General features: G+C 42.9%; 3 protein-coding genes across 5 annotated transcripts in view; 2 read left to right on the top strand and 1 right to left on the bottom strand.

Moving 5' to 3' along the window:
* The window catches only part of LOC309567520 (uncharacterized protein), a gene marked incomplete at its 5' end in the record, with an annotated part of 1161679 nt that overhangs the window by 46546 nt on the left and 1089135 nt on the right, over window positions 1–25998 (top strand). The window lies entirely within an intron of this gene.
* LOC309566970 (uncharacterized protein) overlaps window positions 1–25998 on the top strand; it is a gene marked incomplete at its 3' end in the record, with an annotated part of 283334 nt that overhangs the window by 19952 nt on the left and 237384 nt on the right. The gene's annotated exons all lie outside the window — the stretch shown is intronic.
* On the bottom strand, window positions 5126–25866 carry LOC309567213 (uncharacterized protein). 3 transcript variants are annotated; one of them, XM_082272591.1, is made up of 7 exons: window positions 25756–25863; window positions 20791–20918; window positions 20581–20704; window positions 20367–20464; window positions 19844–20071; window positions 19591–19732; window positions 5127–6811 (listed from the first exon to the last, which is right to left on the bottom strand). In XM_082272591.1, the coding sequence occupies exons 3-7, from the start codon at window positions 20663–20665 to the stop codon at window positions 5343–5345; spliced, it is 2022 nt and encodes a 673-aa protein (XP_082128717.1). In that variant the 5' UTR covers window positions 20666–20704; window positions 20791–20918; window positions 25756–25863; the 3' UTR covers window positions 5127–5342. The 3 variants fall into 3 exon arrangements, with proteins under 3 accessions (XP_082128716.1, XP_082128717.1, XP_082128718.1); XM_082272590.1 differs by lacking the exon at window positions 20791–20918 and having other exon boundaries at window positions 5126–6811; window positions 25756–25866; XM_082272592.1 differs by having other exon boundaries at window positions 20581–20918.

Here is a 25998-nt window from a genome sequence, read left to right as displayed (position 1 = left end):
CATGTATGCGGGTTGGCGGCCCACATTTGCACAGGCATAGCAGCCTATTGATTTGAACGGGCTGCTATGCCCTCATTTTCCGCAGAAAAAAGGTGCATGCAGCATTTTTTTTTAAATTCAGTGGCCTTGAAATCCATCCTGCTTTTGCACCATGCGACTAACCTGCAGTTCCTGCTCTGGCAAGCTTTCTGCATTTTTTGTATACGTGGGCACGGCATTTAAAAACAGTTTGCGTGTGCAGCAACGGCAGGTAAGTCGCATGGTGCAAAAGAAGGATGGATTTCATGGCCACTGCATTTTTTTAAATTCTGCATGCACCTTTTTTCAGCTGAAAACGCAGGCATAGCAGCTCAAGCCCATTCAAATCAATGGGCTGCTATGCCTGTGCAAATGTGGGCCCCCAACCCGCATACATGTGAACCAGGCCTAAAGCAATAGTAAAGTCATTAATTGGTTAAACCTGCAGGAGGACCGGTGTTTTTATCTTGATTTGCCCCTTTAAAGACCAGGCCATCGGATCAGAGCGCCAGGACCAGTATGTAATAATGTAATGTGGGCTGCTATGCGTGTGTGTGTATATATATATATATTAGAGCTGCACGATTCTGGCCAAAATGAGAATCACGATTTTTTTTAGCTTGGAATAAAGATCACGATTCTCTCACGATTCTCTGTGTAACAAACAAAAAAAAATTGGGATAACTTTACTGTTACGTTTTTTTTATTTTATTCATTAAAGTCTATGAATTGCGTTTGAAAGACTGCTGCGCAAATACAGTGTGACATAAAATATTACAACAATCGCCATTTTTTTCTGTAGGGTCTCTGCTAAAAAAATATATAAAATGTTTGGGGGTTCTAAGTACTTTTCTAGCAAAAAAAAAAAAACTGATTTTAACTTGCAAGCAACAAGTGTCAGAAAAAGGTCCAGTCTTTAAGAGGTTAAACTTCCTTTCTCCCTGGCAGAGGGAAGGAAAAGATACAATGTAATCATTTTTGTTAATAGTTACTGGGAGACTTAATGCTGAAAGGTGTTAGCTGTGTGAGTGAATGAGTCATGCAGCTCACTGAAATGTATCAATTCACAAGTCAGACCCAGGAGCAGAGAAACTCGGTATTTTAAAAATGCCACAATAACAATACCGTGGCTATGCAATACCGCGATATATCGAATTACCGAAAACCGGCATATGTCTAATCATAACACATTACCCAGTCCATACCAGTATAGATCCTAACACATTATCCAGTCCCTGCCAGTATAGATCCTAACACATTACCCAGTCCATACCAGTATAGATCCTAACACATTATCCAGTCCATACCAGTATAGATCCTAACACATTACCCAGTCCATACCAGTATAGATCCAAACACACAGACTTGTATAAAGTACTCAAAATTTCTACTTGAGCAAAAGTACAAGTGCTCGATCAAAAAGTGACTTGAGTAGAAGTGGAAGTGCTCGCAGAAAAAGTTACTTAAGTAGAAGTACTAAAGTATTCAACATTTTTTTTACTTAAGTATTGCAAGTAGTTTTTTCAAAAAATTTGCTACTTAAGTACTAAAACTAAAAAGTACCAGTAGTTTTGAAAAAACATTTCTACTCAAGTACTGAAAGTAGAAGTACAAGTACTGTGTTATGTAGTTATTAAAGAAAGAAGTCAAAAGTATGAACATCATATTGTTTTTTATTATTTCAAATGATTTATTCAAATGATTAACCTGTGTTTGTTAGTAGTTTCTTGATGCACTTTAAGCGCTGTAGCACCATTTATTTGTTTGTTTCATATTTTCTTTTTATTGGAAAGATTTGGTATAGCAGCTTTTATTATACACAGCCTTTATTTTCCTATGCGCTGATTTACAAATGACATTATACACATTTTTTTGAGCTTTATGCAACCTGCCATCTACTGTTCTGGCAGTGGTAATTTTTTTAAAAGTAACGAGTAACTATGCAGCACAAAAAAAAAATACTTGAGTAGAAGTATGGAAATCATCGAAAAAATGTAGTGAAGTAAAAGTAGAAGTAGGAGAAAAAAATTCTACTCTAGGAAAGTACAGATACCGCATTTCGGTACTTAAGTACAGTACTTAAGTAGTTCTACTTCGTTACTATACATCTCTGCAAACACATTACCCAGTCCATACCAGTATAGATCCTAACACATTATCCAGTCCATACCAGTATAGATCCTAACACATTACCCAGTCCATACCAGTATAGATCCTAACACATTACCCAGTCCATACCAGTATAGATATCCAGCATGAGATTTTTCATTGGATCTGATGTGTTTTCATTCATTTGAGCCGTGTTTGAAGTCGGTGTTTTTTGCTGATGATACGAATATTTGTTGGTCAGGCAGGGATTTACAATCTCTAATATCGGTGATTTATATAGAATTGAGAAAAATGTATTTATTGTTTGATAGAAAAACATTTTTATTAAATCTGAATAAAACAAGAATAATACTTTTTGGGAACTGCAGAATTACCACACAAACAGATAATCAGATGGAAGGGGTTAATATAGAAAGAGTTAATAAAAACAAATTTCCCGGGGTGATAATCGATGATGAAATCTGTTGGAAATCACATATTAGGCGTGTGCAATACAAAGTATCCAAAAATATTACAGTTTTACATAAAATAAGAGATGTTCTGGATTTTAAATGACTCCGTATTTTATATTGATCTATAATTCCTCCATCTCTCAGGTATTGTGCAGAGGTTTGGGGCAATTATTATATAACCAGAATATTCCCATTGATCGGATTACAGAATATTTCCATAGATCGGATTACAGAATATTTCCATTGATCGGATTACAGAATATTTCCATTGATCGGATTACAGAATATTTCCATTGATTGGAATACAGAATATTTCCATTGATCGGATTACAGAATATTTCCATTGATTGGAATACAGAATATTTCCATTGATCGGAATACAGAATATTTCCATTGATCATACTGCAATATGGAATATTTCTGGGGCAGGATAAAGGGATCACACAATCTCATTATTCTTACAATTACAACTCCTAAAATCCGAGGAACGCTGCAATTACAGACTGAACAAATAATTTTTAAAGCAAAAAAAACAAATTATTACCAGGAAATATACAAAAACTATTTATTACAAGGGATTGGAGTTATAATCTAAGGGGAATATTTATTTATAACACTCTGATTGGGCGGAAAGTTAGGAAAAGTTTCTGTATTTCTATTTGTGGAGTGAAACTGTGGAACAATTTCAATGTTGAGCTCCAGAAATGTCTCAGCATAAAAAGAGGGATAAAGAAATTATTTTTTCAAGGTATAAGAATGAAGGGGTTTGAACTTTTATTGTCTGTTAATATTGTGATTGATTTTTTATTTTGTTTGGGTGTGCATGTATGTATCGGTATATGTGTATGATTGTGTAGTTAGATTATTGGTAATTAGTATATTTGAATTATTAACTGTTTGTATGCCTTTATAGTGATGGGACATTGAATGGGATGTGGAGCCCCCATGGGATCACCCGTGGGGGCTCCACATTGCACGGATATAGCTGCACCTGGCAAATCTCTCGGATCGCTTAAACTTTTCACTCATCCACTTGTCAGATCTTCAATACCAAGGGCGGAATGTGTCTGTAGTGTGGGTGATCGTTTGCTGCAAGCCTCTGGTCCAAGAATCCTCTGAGATTACTCTTCAAGCATCAGAGGTCTTAGACGATGACAGAGTACAAGCTGGTGGTGGTGGGTGCTGGAGGCGTTGGTAAAAGTGCCTTGACCATACAGCTTATAGAGAATCATTTTGTGGATGAATATGATCCAACCATAGAGGATTCCTACAGAAAACAGGTTGTTATAGATGGAGAGATCTGCCTTCTGGATATCCTGGACACAGCTGGTCAGGAGGAATACAGTGCAATGCATGACCAGTACATGAGAACAGGAGAGGGCTTCTTATGTGCATTTGCCATCAACAATGCCAAATCTTTTGAGGATATATATCAGTAAAGATATATTGACTAGAATTGCACCTGATCCTGAAGTGAATCTCACAAAGCGCGTAGAGAAATTTAGGATGCAATCCTTGTGCTTTTGATCATGTAACAATTAGATTTTTTGTATATATACATCCATTTTTGTCCATCATGTATATTCAATATTTTTATTATGCATCTATGTTTCTCAATATGCCATGGCCTGACCATATCACCCATGTACCTAGTCATTACACGAATGCTTTTTTTATCACAATACATTGTTACTATCCATTTATAAATTAAACTTCTGATTCCATATATGTTTATCCCCTTCTTATATATGTTTATAATTACACCTATGGGTCCATGCACACCCCATATAAAGTCCCAAACTCCCCCTTTGCTTTTCTCTCAGATATAGGGATGGAGGCACATCAGGGTATGAGCCTCATTTAAAGTCCCAAACCTTTCCCCTTCTTGCCATTGAATAGTTTATTATTACTTATGGAGAAGAGGCGGGATTAGATACATTTGTACTTCTTCCAATTACTTTTTAGATACGTAAACTAAATTATTTTTTAAAGTTTTTTTTTGTCTTTTTTTGTAACTGTCTGCTATTAAATGATTACTTCTTTTACTTTGTACGTTATGTTCAAAATAAAAAAAAAAAAAAAAAAAAGAATAAATGCATGAGTATGATCTCAGTTATTGTTTAAAAACCACCTTGGATGAAGAAAACTTAGAGGTAGATTTTTTTAAAAACTCGTTGAACGAATGTGACAAGGATTTCCTCAGTCAAATTAATATCTGGCAGTATTTTAATTGCCATTTCCCTTGATTGCAGCTCCATCTAGTGACCACGATGGGGTATTTTTCTTGAAATACTTCAATCAGGAAAAAATGCATAATGGCCACTAGATGAAAATGACAATTATAGGAACTCAATGTATAAAATAAAACTACCAACATTCATCACAGCTGGGCAAATGTGTGTCATTTTGGTTAAACTCTATTTTTTTAAGTAGACCTCTAAATCTCTACACCACAATATGTACTCAGCCAATGTAAGGTAAGGACTCCATTTTTATTTTTTCTACTGCTATCAATGGCCAACACGGGACAACACTTCATCCATGTCTCTGGTGATCTCTCATCTCCTTATGAAGTGTTTCTTACATGATGAAGATCAGCCATGGAGTATATCTGAGGTGTATATCAGGGGGTGCTTCTTCCCCACATGTCCAGCAACATTCATATAGAAGACATTTCCCGCACTCAAGGCACTAATACACCTCGAGGGTTGTGTGGGATACCTGATGTACAAGAAGACAGGACTTTAGTGAGGGACAATTCCCTCACTCAGGACAGGAATACGGCTTCTCCCCCGTGTGAGATCTCTGATGTTTGCAAAGACTGGACTTCACTGAAAAACTTTTTCCGCACTCAGGACAGGAATATGGCTTCTCCCCCTTGTGCAATCTCAGATGTCTAGTAAGATTGGACTTCACTGAAAAATATTTTTGGCACACAGGGCAAGAAAATGGCTTCTCCCCCGTGTGAGATCTCTTATGTGTGTAAAGATTGGTCTTCTGTGAAAAACATTTCCCACACTCAGGACAGGAATATGGCTTCTCCCCTGTGTGAGACCTCTGATGTGTGACAAGCTCAAATTTTTCTACAAAACATTTCCCGCACTCAGGACAGAAATACGGCTTCTCCCCCGTGTGAGATCTCAGATGTCTGCAAAGATGGGACTTCATTGAAAAACATTTCCCACACTCAGGACAGGAGTACGGCTTCTCCCCCGTGTGAGACCTTTGATGTGTGACAAGTACTGATTTTTGTACAAAACATTTCCCACACATGGAACAGGAGTGTGGCTTTTCCCCTGCATGATACATCTGATGTGTGACAAGTTCTGATTTTCTTGCAAAACATTTCCCACACTCAAGACAGGAATACGACTTCACCCCCTTGTGAGATCTCTGATGTGCAACAAGGTCTGATTTGTGTACAAAACATTTCCCGCATTCAGAACAGGAATACGGCTTCTCCCCAGTGTGCAATCTGTAATGCCTGTAAAGGCTAGACTTCTCTGAAAAGCATTTTCCGCACTCAGGACAGGAATATGGCTTCTCACCTGTGTGAAGCCTCTGATGTATTTGAAGACTGGACTTTTGTGAAAAACATTTTCCACATTCAGGACAGGAATACGGCTTCTCACCTGTGTGAGATCTCTGGTGTTTGTAAAGACCGGACATCTGTGAAAAACATTTCCCACACTCAGGACAGGAATACGGCTTCTCCCCCGTGTGAGATCTCTGATGTGTGACAAGAGCTGATTTTCGTGCAAAACATTTTCCACAGTCAGAACAGGAATACAATTTTTCCCCCCTGTGAGTTTTCTGATGTCTGCAAAGATTGGACTTATCTGAAAAACATTTCCCGCACTCAGGACAGGCAAATGGCTTCTTCCCTGTGTGAGATCTTTTATGGACAATAAGTTCAGATTTAAAATGGAAACACTTCCCGCACTCAGCACAGGAAAAGCTTGTATCTGTTGGAAGGACGGCACCGTCCCTCACAGTCTGAGGTTCCTCAGGATAAGAGGAATACGATGGTCCGGCACTGTCCCTCACAGTCTGAGGTTCCTCAGGATAAGAGGAATACGATGGTCCATCTACACTGTGTGGTCCTGGATGGACATTTGAGGTAGCCGGGTTTTCTCCTGGACTATACTGTGTGATGTCCTCATCTTCTACTTTACAGTCTGGAGACAAAGTGAGACAATCCTCTGAGGTTTTCCTCATCTCCCGTCCATCTACTTAAATAGAGATAAAAAGATTATTACTAGACATCAGCAGATTGGTTCCTCTAAACCAGGACTCCGCCCACATCAGGCAGCTTTGTCTCTGAGGATCTTACAATTCCACCCTCAAGGTAACTAGTAAATGGGTCCTCTGATCTCCTACCAGTTCATTTCTTTATTCATGGACCTTAGTCCAATTTGGGATCTAGCAATGACAGGATTATCACATTCAGCATAAATCATAGGAAAAGGAGGCACGAGGGTGGCACAAGAACAAAGAGGCACGAGGGGAGCACAAGAACACTAAATTTCAAACGAGCAAACCTTTATAAACTGCGCTCAATACTGCAAGACATTAATTGGGACCAAAACCTAGAAACATTGAACACTGAGGAAAAATGGGAATGCTTTAGAAAAATATTAAAAACTGTACTACATAATAATAAAAGGTATCACCCAGTTCATTGCAATGGGAAATAAATACAGAAGAGCGAAGGTCGAACCTGGGTGGCCAAACCATAATGTAAAAAGTCATATTAAAGAGAAAAAAATGGTCTATACAAAATATAAAGCGGAGGGGTCATTGTCAGCATTCCAACACTACAAGGAATGCAATAAGAAGTGTAAGAGCGTAATCAGGGTGGCTAAAAAAAAGACTATGTGAGACACATTGCGGAGAAAGGAAAAAAAATCCCAAGAAATGTTTTAAATATATTACAGTAAAAAAGCGACGTCAGCACATATTGGTTTCAGATGACAAGGAAAAGGCAACTGTACTAAATGTTTTCTTCTCCTCAGTTTTTAACTGGGAATAGGAGAGGTATAAAAACCATGACCGTGTTGTTAGTAACGTGTCACAGGATGGACTCTTGTGGGTTACAGAGACCGGAGTCCAGAAAATACTAGAAAAGCTTAACGCAAACAAGTCACCAGGACTAGATGGCTTACACCCAAGAGTCCTCAAAGAGCTGTTACTGTTGTGGTAGAGAATTCCACAATCCTGTAGCCCTAAGAGGTGGTTTCTGCGGGAAGTATGGTTGCTTTCAAAAGACTCTTGGACGTACATCTCAAGAATCAGAACATTCAGGGGTATGAGAGATGATTATGGCTACACACACCTACACAGGTTGAACTGGATGGACTATTGTCTTTATTCAACCTCAACTACTATGTAGCTCAGTCAGGTTGTAGCCAGACCATTATTCCTAATATTTATAGACAGCATTATGACAGGAATGGTACTACCTAATTGGATAAAAGCCAATGTGGTACCAATATTCAAAAAAGGTCCAAGACATATTCCTGGAAACTACAGACCAGTCAGTCTAACATCAATTGTATGTAAATTATTAGAGAGGATGATTAGGGACTACGTTATATCCAAGAATTTGCTGATGGAAATGTTATCATTAGGGTTGTTACCTGAAACGTGTCGGGTCTAGTTGCCATATGCACCCTACCTGTCACCCCCTTTGTTTCATGACCATGTTCTATGAGCCGTGATATTGCATTATTTTACTTTGTGTGTATTTGATGATTTTAAACATTTTACTACTCTTTGTATAATAAATTATATATTTTTTTGACAACTGTTTTTTTGGGTGTACGGTCGCCTGTATAGTCCCAACTCCATAGGGGGCATTTTCTTTGTCAATATTCAAAAAAGGGCAAAGACATATTCTTGGAAACTACAGGCCAGTCAGTCTAACATCAATTGTATGTAAATTATTGGAGAGGATGATTAGGGACTACAGTATATCCAAGAATTTGCTGACGGAAATGGTATCATTAGTAGTAATCAGCATGGGTTTATAAAGCGTCATTCCTGTCAGACCAATCTGTTAAAAAGAGAAGTACGGGGAAAGCTGGTTTGGCTGTACATCTCCTATGGATCACAGTAGTGCAGCTCGGGATCCGCCAAGTGCCTGGACCAACACCCGGCTCAGCCTCTCAGCGAGCTGCTGAGAGCCTGAGCCAGCCGATCCCCGCCCCCTCCACAGCTCAGCACTCCAATGAGCGAGGAGGGAGCAGAGCAGAAAGCGGTGACTGACAGTCAGCAGCTCTCTGCTCGGGGAGCTGTCAGAACTGAGCGATCAGCGGTGTTCGATCGCTCGGTCCTCAGTGCAGAAGCGCTGAGGGACAGATTCAGCATCCACCTAGGTAAGTATAAATGGGGGAAAAACCTGTGATGGGAGTCACTTTGGTTGGGGGGCCCGTGGAACCCAGCTTACCTTAGAGAGGTTGAGAAATCCCTCTCTCAGCTCCCGAGGCTCATCTTATGTGTAAGTTACCCTGTGTCTATTAGGGGCACAGGGTGACCAAGGAAAGGATGGACAGCTACTTAATGGACACTGAGAATATGGTTTGGATTACTTCAAATGGGACAGTGATAACAGTCCACAATATTCCTCAAGAAATCTAGGATATATTAATTCCACTGTATCAGAATGATAGAACATTGTATGAGCTTTGCCTCATAGACTGTTGTGGATCGTTGCCATTAAGTCTGCGACTTCTGAATGGTCGGGGCTTTGCTTGGATGTGGATTCCAGGTTCTTCAATGTAGGAAACAGACAGTCTGTTACTGTTGGTCTCCTGCTATTGTCTAATTATTAAGGTATTCTGTGTTTATACGTAGGATAATGTGTAATGTATTTTGTTTTAGCCTTGTTGCAGTGCTGAGTTAATTAGCATGTTAAGTATAACATTGTCTAGATGTGAATTCCCATTCACCTATTGTTTTTGTGCAGATAGCTAGATAATTAGTTCAGGTTAATTAAGTTTCTGTATACAATTTCATCTGCATATGATAATGTAATCAGGCACCTGACCGGGTGTGGAAATCTGATCAGGAGGGGGAGGTCCTCCTGTATGGTATATATAGTGTGTGAGTTGCTTCAATAAATGTTCCAGATCTATACAAGCTAAGTTGTTGGCTAGTTTTGTATGGTGGTGGCTAGAATATCTGATATCTATGTTGACTGAAGGAAGCCGTATACTGACGGAAGCCCACAAGCACATTGTGGGGTCGCGATTCCTTTACAAAACCAAACATCAAACTTCTCTTTTAACATTCTACGAGGAAGTGAGCTGCCATCTAGATAAAGGAAGGCCTGTGGATGTGGTGTATCTGGATAAAAGAAGGCCTGTGGATGTGGTATATCTGGATAAAGGAAGGCCTGTGGATGTGGTGTATCTGGATAATGGAAGGTCTGTGGATGTGGTGTATCTGGATAAAGGAAGGTCTGTGGATGTGGTGTATCTGGATAAAGGAAGGTCTGTGGATGTGGTGTATCTGGATAAAGGAAGGCCTGTGGATGTGGTGTATCTGGATAAAGGAAGGCCTGTGGATGTGGTGTATCTGGATAAAGGAAGGTCTGTGGATGTGGTGTATCTGGATAAAGGAAGGTCTGTGGAAGTGGTGTATCTGGATAAAGGAAAGCCTGTGGATGTGGTGTATCTGGATAAAGGAAAGCCTGTGGATGTGGTGTATCTGGATAAAGGAAGGCCTGTGGATGTGGTGTATCTGGATAAAGGAAGGTCTGTGGATGTGGTGTATCTGGATAAAGGAAGGTCTGTGGATGTGGTCTATCTGGATAAAGGAAGGTCTGTGGATGTGGTGTATCTGGATAAAGGAAGGTTTGTGGATGTGGTGTATCTGGATAAAGGAAGGTTTGTGGATGTGGTGTATCTGGATAAAGGAAGGTCTGTGGATGTGGTGTATCTGGATAAAGGAAGGCCTGTGGATGTGGTGTATCTGGATAAAGGAAGGTCTGTGGATGTGGTGTATCTGGATAAAGGAAAGCCTGTGGATGTGGTGTATCTGGATAAAGGAAGGCCTGTGGATGTATTGTATCTGGATAAAGGAAGGCCTGTGGATGTGGTGTAGCCCAGCAGTTGCCACCACTCTGACCTGGAGGGTCACTAAAGCACTAATGGTCTCTTTGCCGTAAAGTAGCTGAGACCCACCTTATCTGGGGAGTTTACATCATACCCTTAATATCTGCATGATTGGATATTTTGTCTCATTGGAGGATCCAGCACCAAGCACCAGCACTTTTTCCCCTTTTTGAATACTCACCATTGAGTCACCTATGAACTATTTCTGATTATCACTCAGCACTTTATTATCACAGTGTATTGCTGGACTTGATTTTGGCACATTAATTATTTAATTATATTGTATACTTTTATGATATTTATGTTTTAGGGGTACAGCCCATTTGAGTCCCCGTTCACACTAAGGCGACCTGGTCGCCTCACAGGTTGCCGTAGGTCGCCTCCCATAGGGAAGCTGTGGACCCGTTCTAATAGGAGAGACACAAGTCGCTCCAACTTAGAAAAAGGGTCCGGAGCTTCTTTGGGGCGACCCGGAGGCGACCGCCATAGACTTCAATGTTATGAAGTCTGTGGCGGCCGCTCCGAGGTCGCGGCGCGCTGCTCGCACCACGACCTCGGAGGTCGCCCCCCCCCCCAAGTCGGATCGCGGCAATGTGAACGGGGCCTTAAGGTTTTAGAGATTTTTAGATATTTATATATTGCTTACCCACTCCTTTAGCTCCCTGCATACACCAGCAAGCTCTATTTTTTTCTCATCTAGTTTGGGATTTCTTATACATTCACTTTGCACTTTATAGAGGCTGCTCATCCAAATACATTTATCTATTTAATTAGTAGCCATATTACCCATTTGATTAGGCACTCCTAGGCGCGAGGAATATATTCAACTGATACAATTGCTTAATCTACAAGCTATGGTCTGTAGGCATGGACCATAGAGTTTGTTCATGGATATAAAACTGGTTATGGGGGGGGGGGGGGGGGCAGAGGGTAGTGATAAATAGCATGTACTCCGCCTGGTCTGGAGTGGTAAGTGGGAAACCCCAAGGCTCTGTCTTAGGACCAATTCTGTTTCTTATATAGATGATCAGATAAATGTCTCAGTCAACAAAAAAACGGTAGGGCAATAACATCACATCAGGAGATAAAAGCTTTACATTAGACCTGAATAGAATAATGCGGAGGGTAACTACATGGCAAATGAGGTTTATTGTTAGAAAATGTAAAGTGATACACTTGGGGGATAAAAGTATAAATGAAAGTTACTGGCTAGGGGGAGAATCTCTGGAGGAATCCAGGATGGAGAAAAATCTGGGGGTTCTAGTAGCAGACAGACTCAGAAATAGCATGCAATGTCAAGCTGAAGCAAGCAAAGCCAGCAGAATATTAGCAAAAAGGGAATTTACTCCAGAGATGAAAACTATAATCCTGCCACTTAATACAACTCTGGTCCGGCCACATCTGGAGTATGCTGTCCAGTTCTGGGCACCGGTCCTCAGGAAGGATGTGCTGGAACTGGAGAAAGTCCAGAGAAGGGCAACAAAAATAATTAGGGGAATGGAGGACATCAGCTATGAGGAAAGACTACAAGCACTGAACTTATTCTCTCTGGAGAAGAGACGCCTGAGAGGAGATGTGATAGCGACTGGTGAGTACCCTAGGGTTAGTACCAGGGAAGATAGACATAGTGTAAGTAAGGAATAGCAGATCATTTACAAATTATTCCCCATAGAGTAAAGGGTAATATTTAGTGATCGACCGATATCATTTTTTTATTGCCGATATTTTGGTCATCTCATATCGGTATCGCCCGATATCTGCCGATATTTTCGGATATTTAAAAATTATTTTATTTATTTATTTTTTACAGGTACTTTTGTTGAGGGATCTGGGGGTCTAAAAGACCCCAAACCCCTCCTCTGCACTTAAAAGCATTCAAAACGCCAAGTTTGTCTGTTTTGAAAGCTGTCTTTTTTTTTTATTTGGCGCCGAGTACCCGGAAGTGATGTCATGACATCACTTCCAGGTTTTTGCATGGAGACCCGGTCAGAGCTTTGATCGGGTCTTCAGCGGCCGTGCAGGTAGGATGCCCGGGTCTCCCAGTGAGATGGGAGACCCGGGCGAGCCGCGGAAGGCGGCGGCGAGGGAAGTTCCCCTTCTCAGCCGCATCGGTTATCATTATAAGACAGCCGACCGTAAGCTATGGACGCGGGTACCGGGGTGATGCCTCTAGCTGCAGGCATCACTCCGATACAAGCACTTTCCGAAATATCAGCAATATCGGTAATCTAAGGGGCCGATTCCGATATATCGGGGAAAGTGCATATCGGCCCCCGATATATTGGCTTTGCCGATAATCAGTCGATCCCTAGTAGTAATGTCTGACAGGATTGGGGATGCCACTCATTGCATTTCTTGCTGCATGTATGCATTCCTCGATGAACCAATCTAGGGTGAATACTGCTGTGCAAGATGTGAGCGACTTGTTTCTCTGGAAGCCCAGATCCTGGATCTAGAAAACAAAGTGGCAACATTGCGTAGCATCAACAAACTGGAAAGGAGCTTGGACATTACCCAGCAGGTGCTGGCAGGGGCCGGCATAAAGGAGGGAGGAGTAGAGGAGACGCAGGCATCAGAGGTAGGCAGTTGGGTGACAGTTAGGAGGAGGGGGAAGAGGGAAGAGCGCAAGGGAGGCCAATCCTGAGTTGGTAGACCCCAACAAATATGCCAAGTTGCATGACGATGGGGATATCAGCTCAGGGTGTGGCAGTGCTGGAGCAGGCACCCTCCCCCAGCTGCTAGGGGAGCGGCAGCTCCAGGAAGGAGGGGGGCCGAGACTCAGGAAAGGTTAGACAGGTTGTGGTAGTATGGGAATCAATTATCAAGAGGACAGAGAAGGCTATCTGTCAAAACGATCGTGGTAGCCGAACAGTATGTTGTTTACCTGGCGCTCGAGTTCGGCATATCGCGGATCGGGTGGACAGATTATTGGGAGGGGCTGGAGAGGACCCAGCGGTCATGGTGCATGTAGGCACCAATGACAAAGTAAGAGGAAGGTGTAGGATCCTAAAAAATGATTTCAGGGACTTAGGGAATAGATTGAAGAATAGGACCTCCAAGGTGGTTTTCTCTGAAATACTGCCGGTACCTCGAGCCACACAGGAGAGGCTCTTTAGCAAAGACGGGCTGAACCTTAATGGGGATGGTACAGCTCTTTTGGGGAGAAAGATGGCTACAAAGCTGGAGGGGCTTTTAAACTAGGTGATGGGGGGGGGGCTCAGAGGAAGCGTCAGTTAGGAGGGAGCAAAGGACAGAAGTTATTGTTGGGGTCAACAGCGACAGTAGAGCCAAAATGTCAACCATTGGGGGGGGGGGGGGGGGTCTGTGCGGACAAACCTCAGAGCAAACAAGAATAAAATTGAGCACTATTCACTATCAACTTCCACATAACTAAGAGGGGTATATGCAAATGCCAGGAGCCTAGCTAATAAAATGGATGAGTTGGAAATGTTAGTACATGAGGGGACTGCACACTCACTAAAGGCCCGTCTCTTTATGGAAACCTTACAGGACAACTACATGTCTCAGTTGGTGGATTCTCCTACTAGAGAAAATGCAGTGCTGGATTTATTAATTACTAATGACCCAGACCTAATCTCAGATGTAGAAGTCTGGGACGACTTGGGTTCTAGCAATCACAGGATGATCACATTTAGCATAAATCTTAAAATATCAAGGCATGGGGGGAACATAAGAACCCTAAACTTCAGAACGACAAACTTTCCCAAATTGTGCTCCATGATAGAGGAAATAAACTGGGACCAAACCCTGGGATCACTGACCATGGAGGAAAAATGGGAATGCTTTAGGAACATATTAAAACAAATGCATCTCGCAGTGCATTCCTATGGGAAATAAATTTAGAAGAGATAAAGCCAAACCTGGCTGGCTAAACCGTAATGTTAAAAACTTATTAGGGGGAAAAAATTGGCCTTCAAGAAATATAAATCAGAGGGCACAGTATCGGCCTTCCAGCAATACAAGGAGGCAAATAAGAAAAGTAAATACGAAATCAGGATGGCTAAAATCAACTTTGAGAGACAAATAGCGGAGGATAGTAAAAAGAACCCAAAGAAATTCTTTAAATATATCAACAGCAAAAAAACTAGGGCAGAGCATATTGCACACATAATTAGCGATGATGGGAGGATGGTTACAGAGGACACTGAAAAGGCAACCGTGCTGAATGATTTTTTCTCGTCAGTCTTTACACAGGAAAAGGAGGGGTACACTGACCATGACTGTATGGGGTACACGGACCGTGACTGTATGGGGTACACTGACCATGACTGTATGGGGTACACGGACCGTGACTGTATGGGGTACACTGACCATGACTGTATGGGGTACACTGACCATGACTGTATGGGGTACACTGACCATGACTGTATGGGGGTACACTGACCATGACTGTTTGGTTAGTAGTAATACACAGGACTTGCCACTATGGCTAATAGAGGGTGAAATCAGGGAAAGGCTGGATAAAATTAACACAAATAAATCACCAGGCCCGAATGGCATACATCCAAGAGTACTCAAGGAACTCAGTAAGGTTATATCCAGACCACTGTTCCTGATCTTTACTGACAGTATTATGACAGGAAATGTAGCAGGGGATTGGAGGAAAGCTAACGTGATTCCGATATTCAAAAAAGGGGCAGAGGCATATCCCGGGAAATTATAGGCCTGTCAGTTTGACATCGATAGTATGTAAACTTCTGGAGGGGATGATAAGGGACTATATTGTAGAGTTTGCTAAAGACAACAACATCATCAGCAGTAATCAGCACGGGTTTAAAAATGGGCGTTCTTGTCAAACCAATCTCCTAACATTCTACGAGGAGGTGAGCTGTGAGCTAGATAGGGGCAGACCAGTGGATGTGGTGTACCTGGATTTCGCGAAGGCGTTTGATACAGTTCCCCACAAGCGCTTAATTTATAAAATAAGGTCTGCAGGCATCGACAGCAGGGTTTGCTCCTGGATATGGAACTGGCTAAAAGGGCGTGTCCAAAGGGTGGTAATAAACAGCGCATACTCAGACTGGTCTGGGGTGGTAAGTGGGGTCCCCCAAGGCTCAGTCCTGGGACCAACATTGTTCAATTTATTCATAAACAGCATTGAGGACGGGATCAGTAGTTCGTTATCAGTTTTTGCAGATAACACAAAATTGGGCAGGGCAATAACTGCACAGCATGAAGCAGAAATCCTACAGAATGACCTGGACAAAATAACAGAGTGGGCAACGACATGGCAAATGAGGTTTAATGTGGAGAAATGTAAGGTTTTGCACTTGGGGGACTAAAAACATAAAAGCACAATGCACGTTAGGGGGGGACCTTGGGGGAATCAAAAATGGAGAAAGATCTGGGAGTCTTGGTTGATGATAGACTAGGCAATAGCATGCAATTAAAAATAGAAAATTTCCGCGCTAGATATGATGACGCCCAGACGAAGTCTTTTGATGACGAAACGTTGGTGACTCCAGACGCAACGTCCACACGCCCTCTGGAATTAGCCGGCCTTTCACTGTTTGCTGCTTGGGACTTTTGCGGGACCCCGCACCTTCACCCCGTGTCCAGCCTATGATATGTCTGTCATTACATGATACATTGTGAGTATGTCTTTTTAATAAATATTATTACAAGTTTATACGGGATTAAGCTATGGGCCTCGCTTTTTTCTCCACATATTCATTTATGACCGATGAAAAACACTGAGGAGTGCCAATCCTATATATCCTTTATTACATTGATTCCTCCACGCACCTCGAGAGGCAGTTCCTTTTATTTGGAAAAGTAATCACGTAACATCTGACCTTCAGTGGTTTGATTAATAGCTGGGAGAGGCTGACTCATTAAGTTGAGCAGCCACGGAAATCTGGTAAGCTGCTTACTATATTCCATCACAGAGGTGTTGCCTTCCTTCACATACCCTTGGTGTCACGGGAAAGAATCCCCCCTTGGAATATTGTGCATGCGGATTTATTTTTTACCCTACACCAGCTCTTTTTGGGACTTATTCATTTGGACACTTTCTTATCTATACACAATATTGGGATTATTGGTTTTCATTCATTTGGACACTTTTTCATTATTTTTGTGAACATTGATACTTTTAGCGCTACACTTTTATGCTTTAATAGCATGCAATGTCAAGCGGCAGCTGCCAAAGCCAGCAGAATATTAGCATGCATAAAGAAAGGGATGCATTCCAGAGATAAGACTATAATCCTTCCACTTTATAAAACTCTGGTCCGACCGCATCTGGAGTATTCTGTCCAGTTCTGGTCGCCAGTCCTCAGGAGGGATGTGTTGGAGCTGGAGAAAGTCCAGAGAAGGGCAACTAAACTGATTAGGTGATTGGAGGACCTTAATTATGAAGAGCGTCTGCAATCGCTTGATTTATTCTCCCTGGAGAAGAGACACCTGAGAGGGGACATGATAGCAATTTATAAATATCTCAATGGTGATCTCAGCATAGAAAAAAAGCTGTTAAGTCAAAGGGATTGCATGAGGACTCGAGGGCATACAATGCGATTAGAGGAGAAGCGTTTTAACCTCAAGCAATGTGGGGGGTTCTTTACTGTTAGGGCTACAAGATTGTGGAATTCTCTACCACAAGAGGTGGTTTCTGCGGGAAGTATGGTGGCTTTCAAAAGACTCTTAGACGTACATCTCAAGGATCAGAACATTCAGGGCTATGTGAGATGATTACAGCCACACACACCTACACAGGGGGAACTGGATGGACTATTGTCTTTATTCAACCTCAACTACTATGTAACTATGTAATGTACAATATAGAGTATATAGTGCAGGGGACAGGACTCATAATATTGGTAATCAGTAATCAGTGGAAGCTTAAATGTTTACATGAGACAAGTTGCAGAGGTTCCACACCGCTGCCTCCCATCTCCTGAGACTGCACTCAGTGACTTGGGTGTGAGACTATACAGACATATCCTTCCACCCGGCACAGCCAGCAAATAACAGAGCAAGTAACCCTGGGAGAATTACATAGTTACATAGTAGATGAGGTTGAATAAAGACAATAGTCCATCCAGTTCCCCCTGTGTAGGTGTGTGTGGCTGTAATCATCTCACATACCCCTGAATGTTCTGATCCTTGAGATGTAAGTCTAAGAGTCTTTTGAAAGCCACCATACTACCCGCAGAAACCACCTCTTGTGGTAGAGAATTCCACAATCTTGTAGCCCTAACAGTAAAGAACCCCCCACGTTGCCTGAGGTTAAAACGCTTCTCCTCTAATTGCATTGTATGTCCTCGAGTCCTCATGCAATCCCTTTCGACTTAACAGCTTTTTTTCTAAGCTGAGATCCCCATTGAGATATTTATAAATTTCTATCATGTCCCCTCTCAGGCGTCTCTTCTCCAGGGAGAATAAATCGAGCGATTGCAGCGGCTCTTCATAATTAAGGTCCTCAAATCCCCTAATCAGTTTAGTTTCCCTTCTCTGGACTCTCTCCAGCTCCAACACATCCCTCCTGAGGACTGGCGACCAGAACTGGACAGAATACTCCAGATGCGGTCGGACCAGAGTTTTATAAAGTGGAAGGATTATAGTCTTATCTCTGGAATACATCCCTTTCCTTATGTATGCTAATATTCTGCTGGCTTTGGCAGCTGCCGCTTGACATTGCATGCGGTTGCCTAATCTATCATCAACCAAGACTCCCAGATCCTTCTCCATTTTTGATTCCCCCAAAGGTTCCCCTCCTAACGTGTATTGTGCTTTTATGTTTTTAGTCCCCAAGTGCAAAACCTTACACTTCTCCACATTAAACCTCATTTGCCAAGTCGTTGCCCACTCTGTTATTTTGTCCAGGTCATTCTGTAGGATATCTGCTTCATGCTGTGCAGTTATTGCCCTGCCCAATTTTGTGTCATCAGCAAAAACTGATAACGAACTCCTGATCCCGACCTCAATGCTGTTTATGAATAAATTGAACAAGGTTGGTCCCAGGACTGAGCCTTGGGGGACCCCACTTACTACCTCAGACCAGTCTGAATATGCGCTGTTTATTACCACACTTTGGACACGCCCTTTTAGCCAGTTCCGTATCCAGGAGCAAACCTTGGGGTCGATGTCTGCAGACCTTATTTTATAAATTAAGCGCTTGTGGGGAATTGTATCAAACGCCTTAGCGAAATCCAAGTACACCACATCCACTGGTCTGCCCCTATCTAGGTACTCCACATCCACTGGTCTGCCCCTATCCAGGTACACCACATCCACTGGTCTGCCCCTATCTAGCTCACAGCTCACCTCCTCGTAGAATGTTAGGAGATTGGTTTGACAAGAACGCCCATTTGTAAACCCGTGCTGATTACTGCTGATGATGTTGTTGTCTTTAGCAAACTCTACGATATAGTCCCTTATCATCCCCTCCAGAAGTTTACATACTATCGATGTCAGACTGACAGGCCTATAATTTCCCGGGATATGCCTCTGACCCTTTTTGAATATCGGAATCACGTTAGCTTTCCTCCAATCCCCTGGTACATCTCCTGTCCTAATACTGTCAGCAAAGATCAGGAACAGTGGTCTATATATAATCTTACTGACAGAATTGTTCTGTCAGAGATGTTACTAGACCCACATCGCATACCCCAGGTGTCTTGGTCTAGTAATGTCTATGGTGAAAGTTAACACCAGAACCCCAGAATCTCTATAAATCCAGTCTAGAGACATAAATTGTGTCTGCAGCACAGAGAAGGAAGATTATCCGAGAGAAATACAGGAATACAGGATGGGGAACACAGCTCAGGAAAGTGACCAGGGTATTAAAGGCTGATATCACCCAGCCCCGCCCTACTCTGGACCAATCAGTGAGCAGTATGGGTGGAGGAATGTATTCAGTGTTAATGACCCACCTGTGCTGATCTCTGTAGGAGTGTCCTCCTCTATAAATGTCCCCGTTATTCCATCCTCCTCCATAGACTGCTGATCATCCCTCACATACCTCTCTTCTTCTTCTGCTTTAACCTCAAATTCTATATCGATTGGATCTCCACTCTAAATCAAGTAAATGGGAGAGAATATAATCTGTAAAATTTAAGCTCACATACAAAATCACACATCATCTCCATTGTCCATGTTCTACTGTAGATTCTTTGTCCCACCAACCTTGTAATGGTGAGGGATGGTGTGACCTTCCTGTGTGGAATCCCGGGAATACAGAGGACGGGGACATCTCTCTGGTGGGTTTCTGTAGCTGGATGACTCCACCATGGTGTCCTGGTACAGATCTTTGTGTTCTTTAAGACGTTTTGACTCCTCCATCACCCCATCCTCATCATCCTCCTCTTTTATTTCTTTTTTAACTTCAAATTTAGAATCTCTCAGTGATTGTTCCTCATCTACCTGATGATGGTGGGGGATGGTGTGACCTTCCTGTGTGGAATCCCGGGAATACAGAGGACGGGGACATCTCTCTGGTGGGTTCCTGGTATTAGGTAGCTCCATCATATCCTTGTGTCCTTCTGAAAACTCCTCCATCACTCCATACTCCTCATCTTCCTCTTTATACTCTTCTTTAATAACAATATCATAATCCCCGAGGTTTCCACTCTGAATATATAATAAAACATTCATTGTAACAAACATGCTGTGTATAAATCATAACTATCAGTGATTGTTCCTCATCTACCTGATGATGGTGGGGGATGGTGTGACCTTCCTGTGTGGAATCCCGGGAATACAGAGGACGGGGACATCTCTCTGGTGGATTCCCATTACTGGATCCATCTGTAGGAAACACACACACTGACTGAATACATTGTTTCTATGTGTTTATCAGATGATGGGGGATCTAGGTGGATCCTCCGTACTGCTCTCTCCTTTACAATAAAGTCTCCTCTTACCCGGTGATGTGAGGGGCGGCTGATTCTCCATCATGACGTCCTTGTAGAGATCCTTGTGTCCTTCTAAATACTCCCACTCCTCCATGGAGAAATAGACAGTGACATCCTGACACCTTATAGGAACCTGACACACACAATGATACAGTCACCATCCAGACACATCCCTTGTCTGTTACTGGATAATGTCCCAGAATTCCCAGCACCGCTCACCTCTCCTCAATGATCTCTCTGGTGACTTCTAGAATCTTCTTTGTATTTCTCTATTCTATCAGGGAGGGAGGTGGAAGCAATGTGATGGTCATATGATCTCCAGACTTCACAGGAGGAAAACTCTAGATCTAAATACAAAGAGCAAAATCAAAAGATATTCCCAGAATCCTCCTCACCTCACCATTCAGATCTCCATTTTATTAAAGCCCCACCTCAGACTGAGGTATAATTTACCCACACAGAACCCCCACACTACGCAGGTTCAAAGCTTGTTGCAGGCATTCTGACATCATTACATTAAACTACAGGACTAACAGTTCCACTTTGCTAGTGAGGATGCCAAGAGTCCGCCCACATCCTAAGAGCATCAGTAAAAAAAGCCAGATGGAGGGACATTGGGGGGAGGAGCTGCAAGATAAGTGTGATGTCATAGGACATATAGACCCTGGATGGAGGGACATTGGGGGGAGGAGCTGTGAGGTCAGTGTGATGTCATAGGACATATAGACTCTGGGTGGAGGGACATTTGGATGGGGAGATTTGAGGGGACCTCTATATGAGGCTCCCGTGCAAATCAAATCATTGTTCCTGGGTGCGTCCTTACTCTCCTAAACTGAAGAGTGAACTTTGACCTTTACCATACAGAAATCTGTCAGGAATGTGGAAAGTAAGCTGACATGTGATCAGGTGACGTGCGGAGGAATGCAGTGTAAATAGCAGACAATTTTCTCCAGAGCTCCTAATGGTGGGGATGGATTTTGCTGCATGCTGGTGCCAAGTTTCCACCCCCCAGGGTCACTGCAGGTGTGGAGAAAAGCTGTGTAAGAGGATATGAAGGAGAGATGAGGAAATCCAGGAATCAGGATAAAGGTCAGCACTAGAGATGGCCTTGCGGTTCGTCTGGCGGTCGGTTTGTGGCGATTTTTGCTTGTTCGCTACCCGCCAAATTTGCGAACACATGGCGTTGTTCGCGGCGGCCAAATTAGTTTACATTGGGGAGAACTTTGACCCGTGACACAGCCGTCAGGTGGAACGGGACAGCCAATTAAAACATTTCAGCACATGGACATACCCCCTACCCTATAAATAGACCAGAGCAGGCAGCCATTTCACATTCCGCTTTCTGCCAGTGTAGGGAGAGGTCTGCTGTGCTCATCAGGGAGAGATTGCTAGACACATATAGCGCTGGGAAGATCCTTAAATGTCCTTTTCAGGACTGGTATTTCGGTATAGGTCTATTACAGTCTCTTTTCAGGTTAGGGAGAGGTATCCAGTCTGTGCTGTAGGGGCAGTTAGAGATCGGCTGCAGTGACACAAATCGCTCTGTTAATGTCCACAAAAGTCATTTAAAGGGCTGCAAATTTTTTGGTATTGCTGTGCAGTGCACTAAAAAGGGGGGTGGGGGAGGGGGGTAATCCAAGGTATAATATACTTTGTAGAAAGCATATTATAGTGGATTAGTAGTATTATTGTGCACTATGCAGCATTGTGACAGGTGTGGTGACTGAGCGTTGCTGCAGCAATACTACAAACAGTGACAAAAGCACTTATAATGTATTATAACTGGTGTGATAGACCAGTGGCCCCCCGGTGTAATAAACCTGTGCCCCCCCCCCCCCATGCCACATATTGAAGTGGGGTGTTATCTGAGTATACTTTTACATGTTTATTTGTGTCATGCGACAATATTGCCTTGTTTGCTGAGTGAAGTCTGATACACACAGCGCCAAACTCCCTGGCCAATTATTTTTGAACTGCTGTGATAAACCAGTGGCACAGATTGAAGTGGGATGTTATTTAACAGTATAATTTTCTAGAGTCTATTTTAGTCCTGCAAAAATTTGGCCTCTTGCTGTGTAAACAGTGCTACACACAGAGACAACAGTTACTGGCTGATTATTTGTAGAACTGGCGGACTGACGGACCGGCAGATAGGGAGGAGAGGCAGGCAGAACTTGCATTGCACAAGAGGTACAAAGCAGACTGCAAATGTATCAGGAGTGAGCCATCAACCATGTACAGTCACATCTGGCGCTCCCAGGACACCGGCACATGGCTCCGCAGTGTGGGCTTTTATTAATGTGTCCGTTGCTGACAACAGTGTTGCCATCTGCAGCCTTTGCAGTCAACGCATAAGTCATGGTAAGCCCAACACTCACCTAGGGACAACCGTCTTAACCACTTAAGCCCCGGAAGATTTTACCCCCTTCCTGACCAGGGGGTATTTTGCGATTCGGCACTGCGTGACTTTAATGGACAATTGTGCGGTCGTGTGACGCTGTATCTAAACGAATTTGGCGTCCTTTTTTTCCCACAAACAGAGCTTTCTTTTGGTGGTATTTGATCACCTGTGCGATTTTTTGATCATGCGCTATAAACAAAAAAAAGAGCGTAAATTTTGCAAAAATAGCAATATTTTTCACATTTTTTTATATGAAATTCCCCCCCAAAAAATGTAAAAATCTAAATTTTTTAACATTTTCGGCCAATTTGTTTTATGCTACCTATGTTTGGTAAAAAAAAAAAAAAAAAAAAAAAAAAAAAAAAAAAATCGCAAAAAGTGTATTTTGATTGGTTTGCGCAAAAATTATCTCGTTTACTAACAAAGGGAAAGATTTTTGTCATTTTTGTTGTTTTTTTTTTTAACGCGTAATGGCGGCGATCTGTGATTTTTTTTGCGGTACTGCGACATTGCGGCGGACAGATCGGACCCCTGACTGACATTTTTGACACTTTTGGGGTTACCAGTGACATTTCTACGGTAATGAGTGCTATATATATGCACTGTTACTGTAAAAATACACTGGCAGTGAAGGGGTTAACTTTTTTTGAAAGGGAGGGGCTGTGTGTGTCCCTAGGGGCGTGCTTTCTACTGTGATTGGCTGTGGCTTCAGATGTATGAACAGTGATCAATGGTTCTACATAGTAGAACCGTATGATCATCCTTCATACACAGGGGAGAATGACAGGCAGCTTGTTTACACAAGCCGCCTGACTTTCTCCCTCTCCCCCGCCGATCGCCGAGTGACCGGCGGACCCGGTCACACGCGCGGGGGGGTGCGTGACCGTGCGGGAGCTCCCTAGACCCTCACAAGCTAGCGACGTAGACTTACATCGCTTTGCCTGTGAGGGGCTGACTGCTGACGTAGATCTGCGTTAGGCAGTTGGCAAGTGGTTAAGAAGGCACCTGAAATCACCAAGCCCAGTGGGAAGAACACTGTCAGAATCCACAAAGCCACACTCCAGGCTCTCACCGTCCAGCCTCTTCTTCTCCTCCCCCTTCTCCTCACAGTTGTCCTCCACTCCACCTTCCATGATGCCGTGGTCACGTTGTTCTGGAAAAAGGCAGGCTTCTGTGGCTCAAATGTTGGAGCGTAAAAAAAAGGTATCTGACAGGTGTCCGACTACATCCGATGTGGACGCTCTGAGGAGTGATGACTGTTGCTGTCAGTTAAACCCATGTGGGCTAATTTTTGGGGCCAATACTGGCCGGCACTTACTTCTGTATACTGTGAATATATAAGGAAAGGGGGGGGGGGGTTGGGACTTTATAAGAGACTCCTGACCAACAGAGTCTCCATCCCTAATTCAATGGAGCAAAGAAGCACAAAGGCAAAATTGGGACTTTATATGAAGTGTGACATGAATGTATGGTAAAGAGAGAGAGACCAGAAGGGTAATAAAATCGTCAATTTATTAACAGTCAGTAGACTAAATAATGGTACCATGTGGCTGGTCACACTTCATATAAAGTCCCAATTTTGCCTTTGTGCTTCTTTGGTTCTGTATCCTATGAATGCCTAATGTACCTCCAGCCATCAAATACAAAGTTCTTAGCTGTCAGGTAAACCCATGTGGGTTAATTTTTGGGGCCTGGAATGGCCGACACTTCTTTATCCTATGAATGCCAAATTTTTCAGACTGGAAATGAAAATCAATGGGTCTGTTACGGTTCCACCAAATTGTGGAACAGATGCGGACCCATTTTACAGATGTGTGAATGGACCCTCTATGTATTAGACAATGTATTTACCGGCTGCTGTCAGTTCTGGCTGATTTATGAAAAAAAATTAAAACATTTTGCTGTAAAAAAAAAAAAAAAAAAAAATTTACGGCAACTTTTCCAATTGCAATGCTTCGGTTATGACATTGTCCCTGTGCTGGGGCTATTTGTGCACAGCTAGTACGTCTTTTGTGGCTGCAAATATGACCTAAAGGTTTTTAAAGTTCGCCTCCCATTAAGGTCAATGGGGCCCGCCGTGAACTCGCGGTTAGCAGACTTTTGAGAAAATTCACGCCTGACGTTTGCGAACCGCCCCGACCGATGTTCATCCATCTCTAGTCAGGATAAAGGTCAGGACAAGCAACAGACGAGGGCATCCAAGAGACGAAGCCGGGGTCACTACACAGAAAATCAATCCAAGGAAACAACAGGCAGGACGAGGAATAGCAAGAAGGAGCTCAGAGACAAATGAGAATATTGCTCAGCCAATGGGAGATTATCTCAGCATGACTTACATAATGAAGGAGATGAGGGGAAGGGAGGTGACCATAGATACATGGAAATTCAGCTGGTTCAGCAGGGATCGGTCACATTTCCATCCATGCGTGGTCACTGACGGATAAAAGTCACTCCATCGGCGGCTGCAGCCAATAATCACTGATCTGTGTATTCTGAGAGCGAAGGAGCGCCCCCCATTGTCAGAATACAATAGTGCAGCCAATAGCTTCATCACTGATCTGTGTATTCTGATAGCAGAGGAGCGCCCCCCATTGTCAGAGTACAATAGTGCAGCGGGGAGGATTCCCCCATCCCCCTCCAATGTGTAGTTGGGGGAATCGATTCAGCTTTTTTCACTCATCCTGCTGGCTGAACGATAAAACTGAACCATGTATGGCCAGATTTGGAAGGAAGATAGATTATTCATCAACTGATCCCCCTGAAGGGGTTAATATAAGTATTACCTCCTCTGCCGCCAGATCCAGCAATGTCTCCGCTCTCCTTCCTCTCAAATGGAACTTCCTGCCTGTACCTGACATCACTTCCTGTCTGCATTCCATAGAGACTTCCTGTCTGGGTAGAAGTGAGATCACCACCTTGTGGAGCTCAGAGGAACTGCAGCCCTGAGAAACATCTGATAGTGTGAAGACAGCCTTGTGCTGTGTGTGTATGTACTGTATATCCTTATAGATGGGTCATCTCCACTC

Source organism: Pelophylax lessonae (assembly GCF_965119305.1).
Source record: "Pelophylax lessonae genome assembly, chromosome: 11".
NCBI classification, from domain to species: Eukaryota; Metazoa; Chordata; class Amphibia; order Anura; family Ranidae; genus Pelophylax; species Pelophylax lessonae.
The sequence above is the reverse complement of the archived record's forward strand: the minus strand, read 5'-3'. Positions and strand labels throughout refer to the sequence as shown.

Coding starts and splice junctions, on each gene's coding strand:
- LOC309567213 (XM_082272590.1), bottom strand. CDS start 25,851: ATGGAATGCAGACAGGAAGTGATGTCAGGTACAGGCAGGAAGTTCCAT. Junction 20,465..20,580: donor GCCGCCCCTCACATCACCGG/GTAAGAGGAGAC, acceptor TGTTTCCTACAG/ATGGATCCAGTAATGGGAAT. Junction 20,072..20,366: donor CCATCCCCCACCATCATCAG/GTAGATGAGGAA, acceptor CAGGTAGATGAG/GAACAATCACTGAGAGATTC.